The sequence below is a fragment of the Polypterus senegalus genome, chromosome 10 (assembly GCF_016835505.1).
Source record: "Polypterus senegalus isolate Bchr_013 chromosome 10, ASM1683550v1, whole genome shotgun sequence".
NCBI lineage: Eukaryota > Metazoa > Chordata > Cladistia > Polypteriformes > Polypteridae > Polypterus > Polypterus senegalus.
In genome coordinates, this window is record NC_053163.1 from 170,052,101 (window position 1) to 170,070,495 (window position 18,395).

Here is an 18,395-nt window from a genome sequence, read left to right on the forward strand (position 1 = left end):
CTTTTAAGATGTAGCTGCTGTATGCTCTGTGCACAGTTTAAACTGTGGGCTGAGAAACTCATTTATGCTTCATTGTACTAATGAACATAAATTGATGCAGCTTTCATAATTTTTCATTTGCCACTTCAGGCTCATACAGGAAGTGCACACTATGATGTAATTACTACTTGGCATCTACTTATTTAATAAACCAGGGAAAGAAACTGAAGCAGGCAGTTGGCTGGCAGTGATGCATTGCTCTTGTGTGTGAACAAAGCATGCGGTGAGCAGTGGTACCTTTTTTTTTTTTTTGTTTGAGAGAGAGAGTGGGGCATTTGGGGTAGTAGGTGCCATTGACTTCATATTTCTCAGCCTACTCAAAAGTGTGCTTTTCAGCTTTATTCCACCAACCATTTGCTTTAGCTGTTCTTCTGTTATTAAATAGAATTTGAACTCTTCTATTTCCTTTTATGAATATGGAAGCACAAATGAGATGCAAAGTGTGTATTATAATATCCATCCAATCACAAGAAGCGTCTGGACAGGGTGCAAGTCCATTGCAGGGTGAACACACAGATACACATGTGGGACCAGTTTAGCAGTGCCAGTTGGCCATGCCGGAGGAAATTGGAGCACCCAGAGGAAACGCAAGACATCAGTGAGATGAGCTTCTCCCCTGTTTCTGAGGTCCAAAACACCTGCATTCCTTATTCCTCATCCCTACATTATATGTAGTGTGCTTCTGGAAGAGCATTCGTTGCTTGTCAGCTGTCATGCATACAGAACCTGAGCTACGGATGTTTAATTTTGTTGGGGTGGGATGTGGACTAGTTGGAGTAAGTTTCTGGGCATATCAGACTACACAAGGGGCCTTCCACAGGTTCACACTGGCAACTTTCTCCAAATAGCCAAGATTATGTAAATGAAAATCGCTGGAAAAGTTCTGTTAACATGCCGTATCTATAATTTGACATACTCTGTGATAAAATATCCTCCTGTGGCAAGAGCATCAACTGAATTTGTCATGTGTGACATCCCATCTAACTAGAAGTTGTGTAATGTAACATGGGTGTAAGCAAAGGGGCATCGTTATTTTTGAGGGGTTCAAGTAGGATCATCCCATCCAGGATTGGTACCAACCTTGTACTTGATGTGGCCAGGAACAGGCCTTGGGATTTGGAGCCACGGAGTTGGAAGCAATTATTATTTTACTGGAGTCTGATTCAGTAAAAATGTACTGACTCTGACTACATGTAAATTGTAATATAATGTAATAAAAATTCCAATTTCACATATACTAGTTCAATTTAACTGTTTTTTTCTTTTCAGAAGACATTTTAATCTACATTGAAGACTAGATTTTTTTAGTTAATTTCAAAATCTTCTTCTACAATACATTACTGTGACTGTTCGCTTGTCTGTCCAGTGTTTTAAATCACTTGTAGCTCGCAAACCGTTTCACCTATTGACTTGAAATTTGGTACACATAAACTACGTGACGTCTACTATCAGCTTTCAGGGTGATCATTTTTATTACTCTTTTTTTTTTTTATTTTATTTTATTATAGAATCACCTCTCTGCAGCGCATGTGTATGGGCGCCGTTCTCATTCCCTACCACCCTCGCTAATCATTCTTGAGGCAGATTGAAGACTTAAGTGCTACCTTAAGTGAAAAATTTAAAGAAATTAAAGAATACTAAGTAATTGCAACACAAAAACTAACTTAATCAGTTTTAATGTGAAAAGATGCAGACGAAAGAAGAGAAGCAGTGGGCCACTAGGGTGGAGAAAAGAAGAGCTGCTCAGGAAGTAGCAAGCGCATCAACCTCTGAGCAAACGAATGATAAACGTACAGAGGAGGAGAAAAACTAGGAATGCTCAAGTCAAGTGTATTCACAGCATGTTATCGTGCAGTACGCCGTACTGGTATTACATATTTATGGTAGTTTAAATCCCATGCACAAATTCACAATGGCAAAAAAAAGCTTGCACAAAGTCAGCAATTTTTGAACACTTTGTAATCGCGACAGATGGGAAACATTGATCTGTGTCAGTGCATTGTAGAAGACCATGATGAAAAAGTATGTGATGCCAAAATCGATAATTTTACTGGTTCTGAAAAGAATAATCCACATAGGAAAAGTTTGGGCAGCTGGTAGAAGTGTTGGCGAGGCGCAGGGTGGACAGTGGGTGGATCCCAATGCTCCAGTGCAGTGACGGGGACACCATGCTGTAAATATGGTGCCATCCTTCGGATGAGACGTAAAACCGTGGTCCTGACTCTCTGTGGTCCTTAAAGATCGCTAGGTGTATCCTGATGTCCTGGCTAAACTGCATACCATGACCCCGTCGATTCTGGACCCATAATTATCCCCTGTCTCTAAATGGCTATCGCGCTCACCCCCTTTCCCAACAAACAGCTTTTGTGTGGTGAGTATACTGGCGCAATAATGGCTATTGTTGCATCATCCAGGTGGGCGCTACATGTTGATGGTGGCTGAAGTAGTTCCCCACTGTCTAAGTGCTTTGCATAGTGATGCAATTAATTATCCAATTGATGGATGTGAAAGACACTATATGATAGATGGATAGAAGTGGTGTACTAAATGATAAATCGTGAGAGATTATTTAGGAGCATCAAATTTAAAAAGACACAGCGTTTTCATCCAAGAATGTTAGAAACTGTATTTGGCAGTGAAATAGGTCCTTTGTATGTTGTAAGCTTTCAATCAACATAGTAAATACAGTATACTGTATTAGTCTAATTGCAAATAGAGGAGTTAAGTCAGTGGTACCAGAAAATGAGGATTTGAAGTTGAAGGTTTTGTGTACCGACTTCTGTAAGCCTGAAGGTGGAGAAGTACATCTTAAAGATATATAATATTTGATTCTGTTTGTTTCATTTAATTTACTGATGCACTGACAGTTCACTCTGTTTCCTGTCACAGGTGTGAAATCTGTGGTTTTACCTGCCGCCAGAAAGCATCTTTGAACTGGCACATGAAGAAACACGATGCCGACACCTTTTACCAGTTCTCTTGCAATATCTGTGGAAAGAAATTTGAGAAGAAAGACAGCGTAGTGGCGCACAAGGCCAAGAGCCACCCAGAAGTTCTGATAGCAGAGGCTCTAGCTGCCAATGCTGGGGCGCTGATCACCAGCACAGACATCCTGGGATCAAACCAGGAATCGCTGGCACACCCCCAAGAGGTAGTTAATGCAGAGCACCCGGGTACAGAGAGCCTTCTGCTAACATCGCCTTGCATGAATCAGATGACCTGTGACCCCGACACCCTCGTCATTGGTGCTGAAGAGCTGAGTATCCCTCACCAAGCCAGGGCTGTTTGCGCCACGGCGGATCGGCTAGTGATCAGTCCACAGGTTTTGGCTTCGGATACCCGGATCCTGACCACCAGTACCGGATTAATCATCAACGCTGAAGCACTCGGGGCAACAACAGAGGTCCTCATTGAGAACTCGGATCATCATATCCTGCACTGAAAGGACGCAATATGGACACTGCATTGAGAGAGAAGAGAGGGAAAGAGACATTTGGGCAGACGGGATGGCATGGAGGCTTTATTTAAAACTATATAGAAAATGTCCATTCAGTGCAGTGCCTGACCATGAATATTGCACCACCTTGCAATTTATTTTGTTTTGTTCTTTAATTCTTAACATTTAACATAATAGGATTTTTTTTAATTTATAATAGCTATTGCTACTCGCTTGTACAGTCAATGTAAAATAAAAAAAACTGCCTTTGCTGTAGGTCCACAAACAATAAGATTTCGTCTGGGTTTTGAAAAACTAATGAATTGCAAATCCGACTCTCGTCTATTAAAGAAAACACAAAAAACACGCAAAACAAAAAAAAAAACAAAGCTTCAGGGACTGCGTCTGAACGAATCAAATGGGCTGACAAACAAAACGTCTCTTCTCAGTTTTCCATCATTTTTGTTTGTTCACTTTTATAATTTTTTTTTGGAGGGTTGATCTTAAAGGTTAAAAGAGTGAAGACACTGAGCCGGCAAATCAAAAACAATATTTAAGGACTGCAACGGTGTATTTGGTTGTCGCTGCTTTCCTGATGTGAAGAGAATGTGAATTAGGAAACGTTGATTACGAAGAATGTGTAAAGATTAAGCAATTCCCCAGATTGGGAGGTTTTGCTTGGTTATTAACAAGATCATAATTTTGGCACTACTTTTTTTTCTATTACTGCTGTTTTTTTTTTTTTTTTTTGATTAAGTAGGACCCGAGTCGCTGGCTGCAGGACCTGCCATAAGTATCTTATTTGTTTTTTGAGCTGCATATTTCCATATCCCTTTTTCTTAATATCTGCAGTCCAATACACAGATGAAGAGGATCATTAATTAACTTTAATTTTGCAGACTCGCCTGTCTAAATCTTTAAACATGAGAATAAAATATCTGTTTCTTGCTTTTAATCAAATCTTTTGATTGTTCTCATTTCAGAGATTGGTGTTTTGAACCTCTGCAATTTTGCGTTCACAGTCGAGGGGATTCATCCAAACCATAACTGTGTAATATACCTTTTTACACTTTGTTAAGGTATTAATATGTCCCTTTTTTATTTAATCTTATGTTTAAAAGAAATAATTAAATGAAAAGAAGTGTAGTTCTCAACTAATAATGGAACAAGTGTAAATAAAATAATCTTGTTCAAATGCAATAGAAAAGTTGTTTTCACGATGGTTGGGATTTCTGTACAGTTAGATTTTGGTTGCTTTCTTTTTTTAATGTATATACATTTTATCTCAATTAGCCATGCCGTATAGCGCAAAAAAAACAAAATGTTGTCTTTTGTTCAGTCTTTAGCCTCTCAGGTGAATTTTATCAGTGAGCAAGTCGAGCGAGCGAGCGGCTCTTTGAAATGATAGCTGTTATGTCCTTAAGGGATCTCCAGGGGGCACTGCAGTCCAGAAAGTCTTCCTCACAAGTGCTTTGCCCAAAGGACAATTTAAGCACAAGAAGGTACTCGACTATGGAGAGAAAAAAAAAAAAAAATCAGTTATGGAAAAAACAGGTCAGTTATGAATACTTTCTTATAAATCAGGTCAGTCATGCAAATCTTAAACCTTACTGGTGGTCCTCTGGCATTGATAAATTGAAAACTACTGGATAATTTAAAAGGGTGCAGTATTCATAGTCAGATAATGTTAACAAGAAGAAAGGCAGACAAGTTCACTTATTCCTAAATACTGTGTGTGGTGTGGAGGTGGTGGGAGGGGGGGCATCCTTTTGTACTGTGTGCTCTGATATGATGAAAAACAAGAGGGAGAAGTTTGGAGTGACTGCCTTTATTGTTATTTTTGCACTTGGGCCCCCATTTCTTAATGACTTTGTCAGAAACTACTTTTTTTTTTTTTTGGAACAAATGTACACACAAAGAAAACCACACTGTACTGACATGAAAAAAATGGACAAATGAATAAAATGAAAAACAATTAGCCCTTTTACTTTGCATTTTGTATTTTCCCGCTGCTGCTATCCAGAGTGTTAATAAGACTTGTTAACGTTAAAAACATGTGATGTCCACGCTGGATTTTTGATCATTTCTGTGTCTACATATTAAATACAGAAAATACCAATTTCACCTGGGAGTAATTCTGTGGGACATTTTGCAGTGAAAAGAGACAAACACACGAGTACACAAATGACAATCGTACGGTATGTCCAATCTGCCGAACTCAGTTGTTGATCTCATTGCTGGACCACGTCAGTTTAAACAACGAATAATAGTTGGCCATTATAATATAAAATGTAAAACCTAGCAGGCCATGTCATATTTAGCTAATCGCATGCCAACCTTCTAACGGTGGTGGTCACCATTTGTTGTGCCAGAGCCAGTGCTGTATGCGCAGGTTCACCCCTTCCCTTTTCTGTTCTGTTCTACGTAAATCACAAGACATCAAATGTACTTCACTTGTGTTTGGGAGGTCCGGCCCAAAGCCCCCATGTTCCACATTCCTTATCACTGCATTATATGCAAGTAATTTTTTTCTTTCAATTATATCACCTTAATCTAAAGAATCTCCTTCAATGAAGATCAAATATTAATGTGTCCACATGCATTAGGAAGAGCATTGAATGGGGTACACTTACTGTTTCCCATGGCTTTGTGAGTCATTTGTCATGTTGCCCTACACTTGTGCTGTTATTGCCACCTGTTTGTTGTCTGGTACAAATCTTGTAATTGATATTTAACCAACTTCCTATTGTCCAAATGACTTGAAATTGTGCATACTTACTCAATTCCAATGACAACATATGAATCAAAAGTCAGTTTCGCTTATTGATCAATTAATCCATGTTAATTAAGTATATATATATATATATATATATATATATATATATATATATATATATATATATATATACTTTTCAAAAACCACGCTTATATTAAATTAAAAAGTGTACCAAAATGTAAAACACAGGTCTCTCATACATCACTCGTAAAATAAAAGCGTGGGCGCTTCATCAATCAACATTCAAAAAACACTTCTTAAAATCTTAGAAAAGCGCCCACGCTTTTATTTTACGAGTGATGTATAAGAGACCTATGTTTTACTGTTATGAGTGTTGCTGTCATCAAGGATTTGATTATCATTATTTCTTTCAATCAGGTTCGTATTTGGACAATATAAATACACACACACACACACATATAAACATATATATACATATAGATATATACATACATATGCATGTGTATATGTATATATGTAGATATCTACATATATATACTAGCAGAATACCCGCGCTTCGCAGCGGAGAAGTAGTGTGTTAAAGAAGGTACGAAAAAGAAAAGGAAAAATTTTAAAAATAACGTAACATGGTTGTTAATGTAATTGTTTTGTCATTGATATATGAGTGTTGTTCTCATATCTATCTATCTATCTATCTATATATATACTTATACACTACTTCTCCGCTGCCAAGCGCGGGTATATATATATATATATATATATATATATATATATATATATATATATATATATATATATATATATATATATATATATATATATATATACCCGCAGCAGCGGAGAAGTAGTGTGTTAAAGAAGGAAAGAGAAAGAAAAGGAAACATTTTGAAAATAACGTAACATGATTGTCAATGTAATTGTTTTATCACTGCATTGAGTGTCGCTGTGATATATATACAGTATATAGCAAAATACCCGAGTAATGAATGAGTGAGTGAGTGAGGGCTTTGCCTTTTATTAGTATAGATATATATATATATATATATATATATATATATATATATATATATATATATATATATATATATATATATATATATATATACACACACATCCACATATATACATATATATATCTGTACTAATAAAAGGCAAAGCCCTCACTGACTGACTGACTGACTCACTCACTCACTCACTCACTCATTCTCCTACTTTCCATGAAGGTGGAAGGCTGAAATTTGGCAGGCTCATTCCTTACAGCTTACTTACAAAAGTTCTACGCGTAATGGTCATAATTGGAAGGTATTTTTTTTCCATTTACTGTAATGGAGTTGAGCTTGAAAGCCGTGGGGGGGGTGGGGTTTCATGTGACATCATCACGCCTTCCACGTAATCACGTGAACTGACTGTCGACGCAGTGCGTAGAAAACCAGGAAGACCTCCAAAGAGCGCTGAAGAAAACATGCATTATATAATTGAGAAGGCAGCGAAACAATAAGAAGCGAGCGAGTGACATATATACTACCATATTCATGAGTGCTGCTACTTCGGAAAGAAAGCAAGGTGTAAACCTAAACTTTAAATTAAGTTAATAGACAGGCTTGCCGCTGGCGTTTCACGGGTAATGCGGGATACAAGTTTAATGAGAGGACGCAGGATATAAACGAGAGTTTTGATCACTTTGTAACTAAGTTAAAATTACTTGTGAAGGGGTGTGCTTATGCAAATTCCGAGAGACTGTGTTTGTGGGGGATTAACAGTTAAGGCGGGTGGGGGAGTCACGCCATCATCTCCCTCCCATTTACCTCATTTCGCTCTGAGCTGAGCTCCGCGGCTAACGCCGTCTTTCGAAGCAACTTCATCACACTGCCACCAAATACTCAGAAAAATCCACAAGTTAATACACACGCTGTCTCTAGAGTTTCTCCACACTGAATCCTTCAGGCACTACTTACAAAGGGTTACATTGACAATTGTGTTACGTTATTTTTAAAATCTTTCCTTTTCCATATGAGAACAACAATGTTGGAAATGTTTCCATAAGACGTTTCACTTACCTACATTTATTTTTCCATTATTATCAAACCATCTACACACACATTTCAAAACAAAGCAAATCTACAGTGGGTAAGAAAAGATTCACCCCCTTTGAAAATATTTGTTTAGTTGCTTTACAGCCTGAAATGAAAACGCATGCAATATTTTATCAGCTTTATTTACTCGATGCAACCTATTAACATCCTAGTCAAAAATATTCAAGCACTAATAATAAACTGGTAAAGTTTGAATTGATAAAGCAAATGCTTTAATTCCAGCCTTGAGTGTGTTGGGATGCTTCTGTGCCAACTTTGCCCATCTCGACTGTTGTCATATTTGCCCACTCGTCTTTACAGAACTGGTCGAGCTCCGTTGAGTTGCATGGAGACCGCAAACCAAATCAATCCACGGATTTTCATTTGGGTTTAAGTCTGGGGTCTGATCAGGCCACACAGGGACATTCACTTTATTCTTCTCCTTCAGCCAGGCATTGGTCAGTTCTGCAGTGGATCATTGTCACGTTGAAAGGTAAACTTTCTTCCTATCTTCAACTTTCTGGCAGAGTACAGCAGATTTCTTCCAAGAATTTGACCGTATTTTACCCCATTCATTTTTTCCTTCTACGCTGTTATGTGCCCCTGTCCCTGCTGCAGACCAACACCCCCACAACAGGATGCTACGACCCCCCATGGTGTGTTTTGGATGGTGAGCTGTATTGGCTTTCCACCAAGTGGTGTACTGTATGGTGTTGAGGCCAAACAGTTCGCTTCTGGTCTCATCTAACCAGAACGTCTTTTTCCACTCGGAATCTTCAAGGTGTGTTTTGGCAAAGCTCAAAGGAGACTTAATGTGATCTTTCTTCTTGTAACCCTTGCATACAAACCACATTTGTGGAGCACTTGTGACTTTTCTGTCACATGTACACAATGACCACTCTTTGCCATAAAATCGTGTGACTCTTTCAAAGTTGCCATTGGCCTCATGGTAGCCTCTCTGACAAGTTTCCTCATCTCTCTCCCTTCCCCAAGTTTGGAAGAACAGTCTGATCCAGGGCGGGTCCCAACAGTACCCAATACTTTACACTTTTTAATTATGGACTTCACTGTGAGCTTTTGAAATCTTTTTCAATCCACCTCCTGACTTGTGCCCATCCACAACTTTATCCCTGAGATCTTTTTTTGACAGTGCCTTGCCACCCAATCCTCCAATTAGCTGTGAACTACCCAATCTCAATAAGATTGCACAGGTGGTGAACCAACTTAGGCGGGGAAAAGGCTGCAGGTATCTGGGGTGAACATCTCCAGGCTGGTGGTAAGGCTGTCCTCCTGGCATTGCAAGCAATCTTTGGCTGGAAAACGGGACTTATCATCCCTATCTGGAAAGGGAGGGGTGATTGCCTGGATCGCGGTAACTACAAGGGGATGGGATAACACTGCTCTCTGTGCCGGGGAAGGTCCTTGTTAGGGTCATCCTCAATAGGATCTGACGGATTTTGACTCTGCTGACGATACTGTGATCTTCGTGGAGTCAATGGAGGCTCTGATCGGGACGCTCGAGAGACTGAGCGAGGAGTCCGAGTGTCTGGGCTTGCGAGTGTTCTGATAAAAACCAAGAGCCAGGCCTTTAATGACCTCTTGAGCACAGCCATCAGCAGTGTGTCTGTCTGCGGAGAGAGTGTCAACCTCGTCGAGAGGTTTACTTACCTCGGTAGTGACATTCTTGTCTCTGGTGACTCTTCCGGTGAAGTCCGTAGACTGATTGGGAGAGCATGGGGGGGTCATGAGGGCGCTGGAAAAAGGGGTGTGTGGCGCTCCTGATATCTATGCAAAAGGAAGAAGGTCAAAGTCTTTATAGAGTCCTGGTGCTTCCTGTCTTGCTATATGGTTGTAAGACATGAACGCTATCCCGTGACCTGAGACAAAGACTGGACTCCTTTGGTACTGTGTCTCTCCAGAAAATTCTTGGGTACCATTGATTTGACTTTGTGTTGAATGAGCGGTTGCTCATGGAGTCCCGAATGAGGCACATTACCTGCATTGTGAGGGAGTGTCAGTTACGGCACTACGGCCATGTGGCGCGTTTCCCCCGAGGGTGATCTGGGTAGTAAAATCCTCATTGTTGGGGACCCAAGTGGCTGGACCAGGGCAAGGAGTTGCCCACGTAACACCTGGCTGCGGCAGATAAAGGGTCATTTCCGGAGGGTGGGACTGGACTGCGTGTCTGCCTGGGGAGTTGCAAACCGGGATCCTGAGTATTTCGTCATGTAGTCAACTTGACTTGCCACCCAGAGTCAACTGTTTACTTTCAGTTGCACTACCAAGCATTGGAATGTTCCAGGAGCTTCTAAACTAATCACAAAGATTCTAAGTGATCATGGGTGGAAGCCAATGACCTTGGTGTGCAATGGTGATATATTTTTTCTGTACCCACTGCACAAAGTACACAGGACTGCTTGTTTGACACGTGTTTAGCAAGCATCACAAGTTCCAAGTTTTTCAGTATTAAAAGGAAACCCCATTTAAATAATACATTTTATTATTTCTTCCTTCCACTTGCTAATTCTTCATTTAAAAACAACTGCAAACTGGAGATTTGTAGATACATTTAACAGCTTTATTGAACTTCCTTTATAAAAAATTAAATGATTCAAACATTAGACATACGTGAAAATAGTAACATAAATGGCACCATCTGCCCCTACTTCTGAGTGTACATACAGCATTGCAAGGAGCGATCGCCTGTTATGGCGGCATAAGGTGCAAAGCAGGAATCAACCCTGAACATGGACTTTGCTGTAGTACATATAAGAGAAGTTGAAATTCATCAAATCAACCGAAAAAGAAATGGCCAAAGTAAAAAAAGAAAAAGACACATACAGACACCAAACAATAACATAGCAGAGCCAAAGTGGCACCATGCCGCCCAGCGTATTCAAACACAACTTATTTTGAAAATGAACACGCAGTCTAAATTTACAGACAATGGCTTCAATGTGGTCATCAGTTATACAGTATAAATAGTTTTGTCTTTGGCACTTATATACATATATTCCTTACTAATCTACCTCCTCAATAGTTGGCCCCTGAGATGAACCAGAAGCTCCTTGACTCTGGGCTCCTGGCATCCCTCCTGGCGCTGCCCCTTGATAAAGCTTGGTGATGATGGGATTACACACGTTCTCCAGTTCTTTCTGCTGATGCTCATATTCCTCCTTCTCAGCCAACTGATTATTCTCAAGCCAAGAGATGGTCTGGTTACATTTGTCCACAATCTTCTTTTTGTCATCCTCACTAATTTTTCCCTTCAAATTCTCATCTTCCACAGTACTTCTAATGTTATAGGCGTACGACTCGAGGGAGTTCTTAGCGGTCATTCTTTCCCTCTGCGCTTCATCCTCAGCTTTGTACTTTTCAGCATCCTGAACCATCTTCTCAATCTCCTCTTTGCTCAGGCGCCCTTTGTCATTAGTAATCGTGATCTTGTTCTCCTTGCCAGTGCTCTTGTCCACGGCAGACACATTCAGAATACCATTGGCATCGATATCAAAGGTCACTTCGATCTGTGGCACACCTCGTGGGGCTGGGGGTATCCCAGTCAGTTCAAACTTGCCCAGCAGATTATTATCCTTGGTCATGGCCCGCTCCCCTTCATAAACCTGAATCAGGACTCCTGGCTGGTTGTCTGCATAGGTTGTGAAGGTCTGGGTTTGCTTGGTGGGGATGGTTGTGTTGCGCTTGATGAGAGCTGTCATGACTCCACCTGCTGTCTCAATGCCCAAGGACAGAGGAGCCACGTCAAGCAGCAGCAGATCCTGCACGTTTTCAGAGGTGTCACCCATCAGGATGGCTGCCTGGACAGCGGCACCATAAGCCACAGCTTCATCAGGATTGATGCTCTTGTTAAGCTCTCTGCCATTAAAGAAGTCCTGAAGGAGTTTCTGGATTTTAGGAATGCGTGTGGAACCTCCAACAAGAACAATTTCATGAATCTGAGACTTGTCCATCTTGGCATCTCGGAGTGCCTTCTCCACAGGCTCCAGTGTGCCTCTGAACAGGTCCGAGTTCATCTCCTCAAAGCGTGCCCTGGTGATGGACGTGTAGAAGTCGATACCTTCATACAGCGAGTCGATCTCAATGCTGGCCTGGGTGCTGGAGGACAGGGTTCTCTTGGCTCTCTCGCACGCTGTCCTCAGCCTCCTGACGGCCCTTTTGTTCTGGCTGATGTCCTTTTTGTATTTCCTTTTGAACTCTTCGATGAAGTGGTTGACCATGCGGTTGTCAAAATCTTCTCCACCCAAGTGGGTGTCTCCTGCTGTGGCCTTCACTTCAAAGATGCCATCTTCAATGGTGAGGATGGACACATCAAAGGTGCCACCTCCCAAGTCAAAGATGAGGACGTTGCGCTCTCCTTTTTTACCTTTGTCCAGTCCGTATGCGATGGCAGCTGCCGTAGGTTCATTGATGATCCTCAGCACATTCAGTCCAGCAATGACGCCTGCATCTTTAGTTGCCTGGCGCTGAGAGTCGTTAAAGTAGGCAGGTACGGTGATGACTGCGTTTGCGACTTTCTGCCCAAGGTAGGCCTCGGCAATCTCTTTCATCTTAGTCAAGACCATGGAGGAGATCTCTTCTGGGTAGAAACTCTTGTTCTCACCTTTGTATTCCACTTGGACTTTAGGTTTCCCTCCATCACTGACCACCTTGAAAGGCCAAAGCTTCATGTCAGACTGGACAATGTGGTCATCGTACTTTCTGCCAATCAGTCGCTTAGCATCAAAAATGGTGTTGCTGGGGTTCATGGCCACTTGGTTCTTGGCGGCGTCTCCAATGAGCCTCTCGGTGTCAGTGAAGGCCACGTAGCTGGGGGTGGTCCTGTTTCCCTGGTCATTAGCAATGATCTCCACTTTGCCATGCTGGAATACTCCCACACAGGAGTAGGTGGTGCCCAGGTCGATGCCAATTGACACTCCTTTAGCTGTAGACATTTTTTTTTTTTTTCAAAAAACTGTAAAGAAAAAAAATCTCAGTATTGGATGTCAAGGTCAAGTTGCAACAGCACAACCATACTTTGGAGGTCTTGTTTTTATTTTCTTTTGTGACTACTGAAGTTACATGTAATATAATTACATTATAAGCAATACTTTAAGATTTTTGACATTTATTTTTTGCATTCCATCTGTAAAGGCAATACAACTAAAATTACACTCTAGATAAAAATATTAGGCAAGAGAATTCTGCTAATTGCTATGTTAGGAATCGCACTGTCAAGAATGAGGTGTGCAATGGAAGGTGCTTTGAAAACAGTTGAAGGTAATTCAGGATAATAAACCAACAGGAGTTATTACACAGCATATGAGGAAGTTCAAGTAAAAACAATTGCATTTATTTATTCCATTACTTTTATTTGTCTGTCTATATGGGAAAATTGGTGTCACAGGTGTTTGTGATTCCTCAGGTGGGTTTCATAAGATACCTCGGCCTGCTTCTGCCCTGTGGTATCTGTAGTTTCAATTGTTTAACATGAGGAGAAGAGCTGGCGTCAGTGAAAGTGAAAAATGGACTTGTGAGGCTTTAGAACAAGAATAAAAACATTAAGAGACATCAGGAAAACTTTAGGATGATCAAATCAAATGTCTGGAATACCATGAAGAAGAAAGAACACACTGGTGAGCTCAGTAATCACAAAGGGACTGGTAGGCCAAGGAAGACCACCATAGCTAATAAGAGAAAAAGCTCCAAATGCCACAAACTGTCTGGGGCTGATGTGTGTGTGGGTGTGTGTGTGTGAGAGAGAGATGACTATCCGCCGAAGACAACATGAACAGAACCACAGGACACATTGCAAGATGCAGGCCATAAAAACAAGATGACCAGATGACAATTTGTGGGAATAAAAGACTTAAAGAGCCTTCAGAATAAAGGTCTTGTGGACAGATGAGACAAACATGAACCTGATGACGAGAGCAAAGTTTGGAACTGCTCAAGGGCCAAAGCAGACCATCTCATCTGTTAAACATGGAGGTGCTGGGGTGTTATGGTTTGGGCATTTCTCTTCATTGATCATGGAACTGCTGACAGCAGTGGAACAATTAATTCTGAGGTGTGCAGAAATATCGCATCTGCTCAAGTTCCACTCAATGCCTCCGAACAATGGACGGCACTTCATCCAACAGCAAGATAATGAGCCGAACACACTTATCAAAGCTAAAAAAATTTAAGATTCTGCAATGGCCAAGTCAGTCAGATTTTTTTTTTGTTTATTTCGTCTTATACAATTTCTTGTATTAGGAGTTTGTTAGTTTTCGCATACCCCTTGGGGACTCAAGTATAAAGTTTAGGGCTGGCCACTTAGTCAAAGAAAAAGCCTCCTATTGGAAACTTTTATGGTCAGACGACTTATTTGGCCACAATAACAAGAGATATGTTTAGAGGGAAAAACAGGTGAGGTGTTCAACCCCTCAAGCACTGTGTGCACCGTTAGGCATGATGAAAGTCCACTTTGTGTCAGGAAACCAACAAATGTGGTTGAAATGTACCAAATCTATCAAGAAGAGTTGTCAAATATCCAACCAGATCTCTGCCCAGAAGCGTCTGATTCAGGGGAAACATGCCAAGGGACATTTCACCAAATATTATGGGTATTGCATGTACATCTTCGACCCTGTTTTGTATAACATTGACCTTTGAATTTTTGTGGTGGCTTTAGAAAACCCACAATAAATTAAAAATCATTTTGCCACATTAAAACAGTTGGAGAAATAACTGAAATCCCAATACTGCCCAAAAATACATGTCCGTTATATAAGTGTAAGTAAACTCATCACCACGTCTGTATGGACGTATGTGTTTGTATATATATATATATATATATATATATATATATATATATATATATATATATATATATATATATATATATATCACACATACTTCTTAGATAAACTGTAAAATTCATATTATTGCAACTGATCTGATCAATATAGCTTAACTGCAATGAAGTTACTATGGCATCAAGTAACGATCGTGTAAAACATCTATCCACGTCTGATTCTGTTACTACATTTAATTATATGCTTGTGAAACTGCCTACAAATGCCCTTGCCCTAATAATCCATGTAACATTTTATAGTTTTTAAAAAGACACTTGTAAATATGATAGAGCACATACAATCCAAAGTAAAACGTCTGTCACAAGTCGATGAAAAGCCACCACTCACCGGTTTTATCCCTGAGTGCTGCTGGGTTGTCTTTCCTCCTAACTCCGCTGTCCCGCTCTGTTGTTTCTCGCGACTGATGACGGAGCTGCGCGCGGCTACTTTTATTTACAATCAACCTCCTCCCAGACCTCCAGAAACTTCCCACCAATCACAAAGTAGCTTCTCATTTCTCCATGGCAACCAGCGGCCATCTTTAAAGTCGCAGGTTCTCGAAAATGCCTGCGGAATCGGGAGGGTTCGGAAGCGCGGAGCCGCACACTTTCGGTGAGAGACGATTGCTGCGGAAGTCAAACAAGTTGACTTTTTAAAATTGCCGTAATTTTAACCCTTAATTACATTATGGCACATGAAATGCAAAGTTCTGAAGATCATAGTTTACAATACAGGTATATATGTAATTCCATTTATTTGGCAATTCAGTGACGCTATAATTTTCTCTGTATTTTTATAGGACAGATGACTCATACACGTGAAGAAAGAGCAATAATTCAGTAGTTTATTAATTAATTTTATTAATCGTGCAGCCGCGTTACGCATGTGCAAACTGTGCACCTGCACGGGACGCCAAATCCCAGGGGCCGCCACTCCAATATATATTGAATATAAAATAGAAAGAGAAAATAACGACACAGCTGACGGCAATAGTGTTTCTTGGTTAATTAGTACGCAATATTTACTAATGTCGCTCGAGTTGGAGCAGTAAGCCATATGTAGTATTATAACGTTCTGCCGTAATGATATATCATGGGGCGCCACTTGGTTTTCAAGTTACGGACACGCGCATTCAGAAGCAACGCAACGGACGTGGCCCCATCCGCCATGCATAAGATACCATATTGGCATTGGCGGGCGAAGGGGCCACCGAATCTTTCTCTGCCCAGGGCCGCCCCTGCAGGCCACACTGCTGGCTGAGCTGCTGAGACTGGCCACTGGGCAGAACTGACCATCACGTGTAGTAATAGCCCGGATATTTTCACATTTTGTTGCTCTAGCTTTATGTAATTTTGTGCTAGTATTGTAACGAACAGTGCAGACTACAGCTAAAGATCTGAAGTAAAAGCGAGAAGTTGACGAGTTGTTTATTAAGATATTTTTGTGATTTTGAGTTTGTAAAATTAGTGTAGGTCAGGTGGCTTTTTGCATATCAGCTTATTTTACAATATAAACTTTGAAATAAACTTAGTAAAGTAAAATTAGATTTTTGGAGGATTTATTTTCCAACTTGAATTCAGTGAGCGTTTTTGTGATTTCAGTTCACACGAACAGGACTTTGCGCTGTTCTCTTACAACGTTGAGAATGCGCCTGAGAATATCCAAATGGAGTTGACTGAACTGCATTCAGATTCTATTCTGAAGGCAAAATACAACGAATTTGGTGTGCCAGACTTGTATGCTTACCTGCCCCCCTCGAATGTGCAGATCTGTAAGTTGGCATCGAGAGTACTGTCAATGTTTGGAAGCACTTACCTTTGTGAGAAATTGTTTTCATTAATGAAAGCTACCAAAACCCCACATCGCTCAAGACTTCCTGTCAAACACCTTTCACCCCTCATAAAAGTTGCAGCTGCAGAAGATTTCAAGCCTAATATTGACGAACTGGTCACTAACAAGAGATGCCAAGTGTCGGGACAAAATAAATAGATCTCACACTGTAAGACTCCTATATAATATAATGAATATAACATAATAATATAAGGACCTACCTAAGAGACCAAGACTCTTAATTGTACGCTGTTGTACAACAATACCAACAACAACATTAATTTCTATAGCACATTTTCATACAAAAAGTAGCTCAAAGTGCTTTACATAATGAAGAAAAGAAAAATAAATGACAAAATAAGAAATTGAAATAAGACATTAGTTAACATAAAAAAGGAGTAAGGTCCGATGGCCAGGTTGGACAGAAAAAAAAAAACTCCAGACGGCTGGAGAAAAAAAAAATCTGCAGGGGTTCCAGGCCACGAGACCACCCAGTCCCCTCTGGGCATTCTACCTAACATAAATGAAACAGTCCTCTATGTAGTTAGGGATCTCACAGAGTCACTTGATGTTGATGGTACGGAGCTTGTATGGAAATAAATAGCTTTTCTTTAAACTTTAAGTGTAACATTTTTTAAAGTTTTCAGTATTGGAAAGAAAGCTACAGTAACTTTGTATAACATTATAATAGTATTTGTTACAGTGCGGCCCGCTGACACACATATGGCAGTCGAAGCGGCCCACCAATAGTAGTGAGTTTGACATGCCTGTCTTATTTGACTGGCGCGTTTATTTAAGGCCACTTACAGAATCTGATATGCGGTTGGTTTACATTTCTTTTTGTTTTTTCAGTTGGTACATATGCAGATGAAGTGACTTCCTCATGGTCACACAGCGTCAGTAGCAGGATTTGTACCTTTAACCTCAAGGTTTAATGTCCAAACCCTTAAACACTACGCCAGGCAGTCCACCCACTTCAGCTGGTCATCTTTTTGTGGCTCATTTGTTGAGGTCATTTGAATGGCCTTTTCGTGACAGGCTCATCCATCCATCCATCTTCATAACCTGTTTGTGTAGGACTGGGCCATGGACCAGCATATAAAGGCATTTTAGACCATTGTGCCCTTGCATCTTTGTGGCAGCAGTTTGGGGTAAGCCCTTTTCTGTTTCACCAGGACTGTGCCCCTGGGCACACAGCCAGGTCCATAGAAACAGGGAGGTACTCAAGGGAGCCCTGACCCCCACCCTGTTGAACACCGCTGAGATGAATGGTAACGGCAATTGGGAGCCTGATCTTCTCATGCAACATCCCTTCATGACCTCATAAATGGGTACGAACTGCCACAGACACGCTCCAGAATCCCGTGTGGAGGCTCTTATGGGTGGACAACTCCATATTTGGTCATGAAACGGGATGTCCAACAAGCTGGTAGAGATGTGACAGCAAG

The 18,395-nt window shown here is 40.7% G+C and overlaps 2 protein-coding genes across 3 annotated transcripts in view; one reads left to right on the plus strand and one right to left on the minus strand.

Annotated features, from left to right (window-relative positions):
- Positions 1–5,453, plus strand: part of si:ch211-113e8.10 (E3 ubiquitin-protein ligase ZFP91) — a 58,023-nt gene extending 52,570 nt beyond the window's left edge. For both annotated transcript variants that reach the window (XM_039767427.1, XM_039767428.1), the window contains exons 11-12: positions 2,929–4,554; positions 4,815–5,453. In XM_039767427.1, the coding sequence (XP_039623361.1) occupies positions 2,929–3,481 (553 nt within the window). In that variant the 3' untranslated portion in view covers positions 3,482–4,554; positions 4,815–5,453. The remainder of the gene's footprint in view (positions 1–2,928; positions 4,555–4,814) is intronic.
- A 5,395-nt stretch (positions 5,454–10,848) lies between these two features.
- Positions 10,849–15,626, minus strand: LOC120538038 (heat shock 70 kDa protein). The gene is made up of 2 exons (XM_039767429.1): positions 15,466–15,626; positions 10,849–13,253 (listed from the first exon to the last, which is right to left on the minus strand). Exon 2 carries the CDS (start codon positions 13,231–13,233, stop codon positions 11,305–11,307), a length of 1,929 nt encoding a protein of 642 aa, XP_039623363.1. The 5' UTR covers positions 13,234–13,253; positions 15,466–15,626; the 3' UTR covers positions 10,849–11,304.
- Between the last annotated feature and the right edge of the window lie 2,769 nt (positions 15,627–18,395).